The 8,538-nt window shown below is 44.3% G+C and overlaps 1 protein-coding gene across 1 annotated transcript; it reads right to left on the bottom strand.

Annotated features, from left to right (window-relative positions):
• Window positions 1–1,541: 1,541 nt before the first annotated feature.
• Svs5 (seminal vesicle secretory protein 5) lies at window positions 1,542–3,171 on the bottom strand. Its single transcript, NM_009301.2, has 3 exons — window positions 3,081–3,171; window positions 2,298–2,636; window positions 1,542–1,712 (listed from the first exon to the last, which is right to left on the bottom strand). The coding sequence occupies exons 1-2, from the start codon at window positions 3,148–3,150 to the stop codon at window positions 2,338–2,340; spliced, it is 369 nt and encodes a 122-aa protein (NP_033327.1). The 5' UTR covers window positions 3,151–3,171; the 3' UTR covers window positions 1,542–1,712; window positions 2,298–2,337.
• Between the last annotated feature and the right edge of the window lie 5,367 nt (window positions 3,172–8,538).

The following is an 8,538-nucleotide window of genomic DNA, read 5'->3' as shown; positions in this document are numbered from 1 at the left end:
CTTAATTCACTGCTGCTATCAACAGAAGTTAATAGCCAGAAGCCACCAGCTTTTGGCCTCCTGAGGGGGGGGGGACAGAGACAGAGACAGAGAGAGACACACAGAGAGAGACACACAGAGAGAGACACACACAGAGACACAGAGAGACAGAGACAGAGAAACACAGAGAGAGAAATTGGCAGAAGCCATCAGCTTCAGAACAGTAAGAGAGAATTAAAGACCAGAGGTCCTCAGCCTTTGGTCTTCACTCCACCTCAGTACCACCAGACACTGTTGGGGCAGAACCTCGGCACTTTTTTATTTATTTATTTATTTATTTATTTATTTATTTATTTATTTATTTATTTATTTATTTATTTTGAGTCCATTCTGCAGTGTTCAGGACTAAAGGAAAGACCCCACTACTGTAAGATGAAGGCTCTGTTAGGGAGATCCTCTAGGGGCTGTTCAAACTCCCTTTCTTTGGGTACTGTTTAGCTCCATCTCTCCCTGGGTCCTTCCACCCCTATGTTCACCCCTTTTCAAATAGAAGCTCTGTGCATGAGGGCTGTTCTGAGAACACAAGCTCAGGGCAGTGTCTGTGACTGATTTCAGTGATGCTGTGTTGGAAGAGCTACCGTGCTAGGGAATGGAGGCCTGATCAAGTCCTGAAGACTTCTGCAGCCTGCAGTCTCTTCCCCACTCTGAACTGAGATATGTTCAGGAAGCAGAGAAGTCACCATGGGATGTTCTCAAAGTAAAAGGGAAGATTCCTGGGCATGATCTGATCTTGTGTCCTTGGAGAGGTCCAGGGAACAGTACCAAGACTCCTACTGAGCAGGGAGAGGGAAGCTGGCATTTGCTGATAAGAAAGGTCATCTGCCTTCAAACCTGCAGGCAAGGCCAGGCAAGGAAACATTCTCCTTTATGGAGAACCTCAGCTCCACTCTCAGTCAAGCCCTTCCTGGCAAGATGAGTCCCACCAGCGTCTCCCTCCTTACATTGCTCCTCATTCTGGTGACAGAGCAGCTGAAAGGGGGACGCTTAAATACTCAAAGAGTATTGGGCATCAGGTTTTGTGCTTTGAAGACATCTCTCTCTCCCACCATAGCTGGACCTCTGTTGTGTTTCTTCCCAGATTACATTGTTTAGCACTGAGTCAATACATAAGTGGTAGGTACTTGATGTACTGCACTTAAGGAAATTGGAACTTAAAGGACTCTATATTATGATGGGCTACTGTGGTCTGGTGAAGCTGGAGTCATTGGCAGATGAGATATTTTCATTTTCTGTAGGGACATCTCTTCTCTGGCATTTCCTAGGTTGCCAGTGTGAAGCTCCATTAAGAGGCTTAGCATTAGTGGTACACGCAGTGACCGGCAGAGTTACCCTGCCTCCTACTGAATAACAAGTTTCTATCCAGTGTCTAGGAAATGTGCCTCTAGGTACAATTCACCCTACCGGCACAAGAAGGAAGGGCACTTCCGTTAATCGCAGAACTGGTCATTTTAGGAATCCCACCCAGCCCATGTGCTGCAGAAGCAAGAGATTTCAGGAGATAATGATGCAGAATAGTATCTTTTTATTGAAAAGATGGAATTTGAATATTGTCAGGTTTAGGGATCTTTAAGAAAACAAACACGAGGAGGAAGTGAGAGGCCCCGGACTGTTTCTAGGCCCCATGGAAACTTGAATCCTGAAGACATCACCGGCTTCTCTCAGTTCAGTGACACCTAGGGAACAAGGACAACCTGTGAGGAAGGACAGGGAAGAGTGGAGGGGTGACATGGTGCAGGTCCCTGGACTCTGTGGCTCCCTTTACCGCAGGCCACTGCTATATTTCATCTCTGGTGTGTCACAAGCAGAAACATTTCTCTTTCTTTTGTTGAGGGGGAAGAGAAAGGTAATTCTCGGAAGCTATAGCCTTGGGAAGAGATCACTGCTCCTAACAGCGCTGTGTAGACATGAGGAGATGCCACGGACCACAACATTTGGTACTACGATAACCATGAAATGAACTTCCACCAAGCATAGCACAAGAGGCGACAAAATTCTGTTAGAAGCTAGCATATATGCTAGCTTCTAACCCAGGTGGTGCGTGCTTGATTTGATCGCTCGCTAGACTGCGTAGAACCCTGGGGATGACGCGTACTGAGGCTAGGACCTCAGGACAGTCACAGTTCAGGCATCATTGTGTGCTCTGCCAGGGGCTCTCCCTGCTTCCCCTCACGGCAACGTTCCGGGTGTGTACAATCCCACAATGCCCCCAGGGAATAGGTATGTGTAGCTTCTAACCCCTCACCCCGTGATCCACTTACCTGCATACTGGCTCTAGTCTTCAGATGGCCAGGGAACACGTTATTTGAGTATCCGGCTCTTGACCCTGGTTTTAAAGGAACTCATTCCTCCTCCTGCTTGAGATCCTCTCATTTTGAGACCAAAATGGCCGCCGGAACTACTCATTTCGCTGCTGCTACTGCTTTCCTCGTGGAAGCTTTCGCTGCTGATGCTGCTCGGATGCTTTGATTTAAAGTTACTCCAAGAGTTCTCACTTACGCTGTATTCCTCCATGGCAGAACCTGATCCACTGCCTCCCGCCCGAATCTTTATACCCATGTGACTACTAGAAGGGTCTTCCGCCGACTGAGAGAACCTTTCTGTTGAGAGAAAAGCGTGTCTCATTCTCTATGTCCATCTTTCTGTGTACTCTGGGTCAGTGGTGCATCAGGACTCCGTCAAGGGCCTGCCATGCAGCGCTGGTTGTGGGCCTGGGTTGGGGATGTACCCTGTTGCTGTTTTGTTGTTTATAAAGCCATTGACTTTTTAGCCTAGTTAGAAATTGCAGTGATCTACTTGTCAAACAGCCCTTCACACCTGACAATGAGGATGCTACCTGATACAGATGCTAACATTCCCCCTCAGCCCTCAACGATTTGCTACCAACAATTTGCTTGTCAAGTCACAAGTATTCAAGGTAAGGTTCTGGTTTAAGTCTTGAAGGCTAGAAGCTCTGGGGAGATAGCATTCTGCAGACTCTGGGCAGACCCTTTTGAGAACATTGTTCTCAAACATCTTTCCTACAGAACGAAATTGCCACTCACCACGGGCTCCCCTTGCTTCTGTCACCAGAACGAGGAGCAATGTAAGGAGGAAGAAGCTGGTGGGACTCATCTTGCCAGGAAGGGCTTGGCTGAGAGTGGAGCTAAGATTCTCCTTTATATATTTCCTTGCCTGGCCTTGCCTGCAGGTTTGAAGGCAGACGACCTTTCTTATCAGCAAATGCCAGCTTTCCTCTCCCTGCTCAGTAGGAGTCTTGGTACTGTTCCCTGGACCTCTCCAAGGACACAAGATCAGATCATGCCCAGGAATCTTCCCTTTTACTTTGAGAACATCCCATGGTGACTTCTCTGCTTCCTGAACATATCTCAGTTCAGAGTGGGGAAGAGACTGCAGGCTGCAGAAGTCTTCAGGACTTGATCAGGCCTTCATTCCCTAGCACGGTAGCTCTTCCAACACAGCATCACTGAAATCAGTCACAGACACTGCCCTGAGCTTGTGTTCTCAGAACAGTCCTCATGCACAGAGCTTCTATTTGAAAAGGGGTGAACATAGGGGTGGAAGGACCCAGGGAGAGATGGAGCTAAACAGTACCCAAAGAAAGGGAATTTGAACAGTGCCTAGAGCATCTCCCTAACAGAGCCTTCATCTTACAGTAGTGGGGTCTTTCCTTTAGTCCTGAACACTGCAGAATGGACTCATAAAAATAAGTAAATAAAAAGAAAAAAAAAGGAGAGACATGAACACTGAATGCAGACATGAAATTTATAATCCTAATTATTGACATGTGTCCAGTGTTCTTCCACACTTGATGTTGGCTCAACCCAGGAACTGTCGCTTTCTTACATGTTCAGTGAATTCTACTAACCTTGATGTCAGCAGACCAGTAAGTTTTGTTGTGTTTTTAGCTGGAGGATGGACAGCAATGCTCTTCTCAAATGTTTGCATGTGTGGTGGAGGGAGAGGAAAAGATCTGCTCCCTGGAGTATGAGGAGAGAGGCTGAGATGTTTGAAGAGGAGTGAAGACTCTGCTATTGTGAATGACTAGGGGAATGAGTATTGGGAATGCAAGAAAGAATGCTGGCTGATTCCTTCACAGGTTTTCATCATGACATCTACCTGCAGAATAGTGTGTGTGTGTGTGTGTGTGAGAGAGAGAGAGAGAGAGAGAGAGAGAGAGAGAGAGAGAGAGAGAGAGAGAGAGAGAGAGACCTGGGGGAAGGAAAGGGTTTATTTCGTCTTTTACCTTACACTCTATAATGAAGGATATGAGAACAGAAACTCTAGTGGTCACCTAGCGACAGGAAGTGAAGCAGATGCTATGTACCACTGCTTACTGGCTTGCTCCAATGGTTTGCTCGGCCTGTTTTTGTTTGTTTGTTTGCTTGCTTTTTACATGTAACATTATGGTTATTTCCATATACCTATAGATCAGTAAGATTTAGGTGGCAAGCTGTATGTGTAACAATAGCATAACTTAAAAAAATTTATTTTTGGAATTTTGGTTTCTAAATACTATTCTTTTTACTCCATTGATCTCTCTTATAAATGATTTCTCTGAGACTCTGATATAATCACCTCATGTCCCACTTCCCTTTCCTTCCTCCAAGGCTTCTCATATATCTTTCTTGCTCTCTCTCAATTACATGGCCTATTTATTCATTAATTGTTATTATATCCATGTCCGTAAATACACTACTACAACCTGTTCAGTCTGTACAATGTTACTAGTATGCATATCTTTCCAGTTTTGAGCACTTAGCATTGCATAAGCAACTAGGATGCTTTTCCCTGAGGAAAACGATTTCTCCCGGTCCTAGTACTCCTTGCATGCCTGAGGTTCTTTGTCTAGGGTTGGGGCCTCATGGCCTTTCCCCTGTCCACTTTGGTATGCCTACCGTTTTTTGTGCTGTTCAGCTCATGTTTAGGTCGACATGCTCATGAGACTGTGTGGGAATAGCTTCTGACATTTCTAGAAGATGCAGTCTCACAGCAAACTCTCTGTGTATTTGTGTCTTACAATCTTCCTGCCTACTCTCTCAAAGTGATACTGGAGCTTAGGTGTGAGGGTTCTGCTGTAGGCATCAGTAGGGACTGGGCTCCACACTTGCGTTCTGGGTGGTTGTGGTTTTCTGTAATGTTCTCTGTCTGTTGCAAAGAGAAGTTTCCTTGAGTGGGGTAAGGACTCTAGGTTTGTGGTATAAGTCGTGATTCTGTCTAGTTGAGTGGGTCTTGAGTCCAGTTAGATAGCCTTTGGTGACTGCCAAGTCATGGATGCTCTGCTGCCCTTAGGGTAATCTTGCCTTCTGGTCATTGTGGTGGTTAATAGGCATCACCATCCTGGGTAAGACTGTTTTTTGTTTTTTGTTTGTCTGTTAGTTCTTTTTTTCCTCATTCCTTTGGAAGCTTGCGTGGCACTTTCATACCATGAAAACTTGACCTCAGGAAGGAGGCTTTCAGGTCAGTTCCAGCTCAGGGGATTTTAAGCCCCGTGTCTGAAATGTATGTTGTCTTCAGCGATAGAGATTGACCTTCCAAGCGTCTGGGAGAAACCAAAGACAGCAGCAAGACCCTATAATGTTTAGGGAGTTCCTTGGACAGCCCTGATCAAGAAGTCAAAAGAAAGTTTCTCCTGACTGGTGTTGGAGTTCTTTGTTGAACAGTGTATGGCTTTGGGAGAACTGTCAGAAGCTTCCATTTAGACTGTATATGTGCATTTATACACCGAGTCACATGACTTTTTACATCGATCATTAACCATATAGTTCTTTAAGAGCTTTTCAAACACCCTTACACTTACGTTACCCTCACCCCCCCCCTCTGCTGTATGCATCTCCTCCCTAGTTAAAGCCCCCCCCCAGGTATTTCTCATTTCTCCTGTCTTTCCTTCATTACTACTCCTCACACAATGGTCCCCACCCCACCCCTAGTTTCTGAAGAGCATATTTTGTGAGGGGGAGAACTCCCCATGATGGCTTCAACCAGCTGCCCTTACAATGTTCTCTTGAGACTGTTCTCCACACGGTCTAAAGTGAGTGAAATATCTAAGTTGGAATCAAAGTGAGGGTTTCACACTTCTGTGGAAGTCTGCATTTCTGTAGTCAGGTACCCACCCTGAAGCTTTCAGGCTGCCGTGTCTTTCCATCTAGGTATGGAGTCCATGCTGTGGGCACAACAGGGGAGAAGGGAAGACCATCCCTGCAAGGAGCCTGGGTGTGGTCTCAACAGGAGTTCTTCTGAAGGGAAGAGAAGTAGAGTTTATTTTCTTTTCTCTCATCCTAAATTCGAATCTGCTAAGGGAACGTGGTGTTCAAGGTGAGGGGAAAGAAAGGAGAAGCATGGTTTTAGGAAAAGAAAACAAATGAAAGTAATGTATCGTTGACTGTGGCCTTTATGTGGCCCTGCTATGATGGCTCTCTCTTTCTAGGGTACTGATTCCTCCTCCAGCAGAGCTCTTAGGAGATCACACTGGAACCCTCCCGACACGACATTGTTTCTTGGGCCTGCATACCTCCACTCTACCTCCTCCTCCTCCTCCTCCCCCTCCTCCTCCTTCTCCCCTTCCTTCATACCTCCACTCTACCTCCTCCTCCTCCTCCTCCCCCTCCTCCTCCTTCTCCCCTTCCTTCTCCTCCTCCTTCTTCTTTTCTTTTGGAAAACCTCCAGGACCTGCTCCATGCAGAGACAGATTGTTAAAGTGTGTACCTGATAGGCTTAATTGCATTTTCAGATTAAAGAATTAATCTGTTATGTTATCTACTGTGCAAAAGGTTCAGATAAAATCCAGGGAACATATTTGAAAAAAACAAAAAAAGGTCCAGAAATTGCAGAACACAGTGTTATTCTGGGGTATTGATAAAGAACTCATTAAAATAAGCCTTCATCAGAAGGAGAGCAAGAGCCAGTAACCCAGGAGCAGCAACCCAGGAGGCAGAGACAAACACGTATAAGCAGATGCTCATATTGGTTCCAGTTGGGTGCATAAGTAAAACTTGCTGTATAATTGTTTTGAAAACAAGTAATGGCACACAGTTTGAATGTCAGCACTAGGAGTGTTGAGCCAGTGTATTATGTAATTAAAGCCTGTGCAGGTGACATAAATGACATTCTGTCGTATGGAGCTGCTAAAAAAATTAGGAATATTAAAATGTGCAATGTTTGCCATAAAATCGGAGAATAGCATGTTTAAGGAAAAAATGAGAAAAACTAAATGTTCTCCTCAATTCTATTAAAAAAACACTTAGCAACTTCTAAAAGGTAAAAAAGAATCACTCATGAATCCCAAGAATAGTTAAAAAGTATAAACTGAGCAAACACTGTAAAAGCGTCATTTTGTCCAACTTCAGAAGTCCCCAGAGTTTATCACAGTCTCAACAAGGTGTAAAATTCCAAAGCTCAAAGTTTCTTCTGAGACTTAAAGCAAGTGACATGCTAGAGGAAGACAATCAAAACCTGCTGAGAGAGGGAGAGCCAGCTTTTTCCCCATGGACAAGATCCCTGAGAGGTTACACAATCCAAGGTGTCCAGCAATAAACAGACACATATATATGAGCAACACCAACTAGATTTATTAGGTTATACATATTTTTATGTACATACATATATATTTATATATATTTCATGAGAATTATTTTATTTTTATTTAAATTATTTTTCTTTTTCTCCTTTTTTTAATTAGGTAAAATTATTTTTCATACAATGTATTTTGATCATATTCCTTTTCCTCCTCTATGTCTTTCCAAATCCATCTCACCTTCTTATCCACCCAACTTCTGGTTCTGTCTGTCTGTCTGTCTCTCCTAGTTCTCTTTCTCCCTCTTTTTCTCAGAAAGAAAACAAAAACAAAATCACAAAATAAATCCCCCAACACAAAAAATACTAAAAACCAAATGAATGTATCAACACACACACACACACACACACACACACACTATGGAGTTTTACTGTTGATAAACTGTCCTAAATAAGGGAACTGCTCTAGACTATGGTTGCTATAGCCAATTACACCTCATTACAGAAAACTGGTTTTCCCTTTCTAACCAGGTACCAATTGCAAACAGCTTTTTGGTTAGGGGTGGGATCCCCTGTCCACTCTCCCTTCTCAGTGCTGAAACCCCATCTGGCTTGAATCTGTGCAGGCCTTGTGCATGCTGCTATAGTCTCTGCAAGCTCATATGTGTACCAACCCTGTTGTGTTTCGAAGACAGTTTCTTTGGAGTCATTCATTACCTCTGTCTCTTAGAATCTTTCCACATCTTCTTCAACATAGATCCCTGAGCCTCGAGCGTAGGGTTCTGATAAAGACACCCGTTTAGGGCTTAGTGCCCCATAGTCTTGTACCATATGAACATTGTCCAATTGTGGGTCATTGTCTTAGTTCTTATCTACTGTAAGTAGAAGATTCTCTGATGAGAACTGAGTGAGGGAGGGGCTGGTCTATCGGTATGGTAATATGCCCTCAGGAACTCCTTTATTGCTATGTTCTTTTAGCATAGTAACAGC

Source organism: Mus musculus, chromosome 2 (assembly GCF_000001635.26).
Source record: "Mus musculus strain C57BL/6J chromosome 2, GRCm38.p6 C57BL/6J".
NCBI lineage: Eukaryota > Metazoa > Chordata > Mammalia > Rodentia > Muridae > Mus > Mus musculus.
Note: the sequence above shows the minus strand (reverse complement) of the source record. Positions and strands in the feature narration are given on the sequence as shown.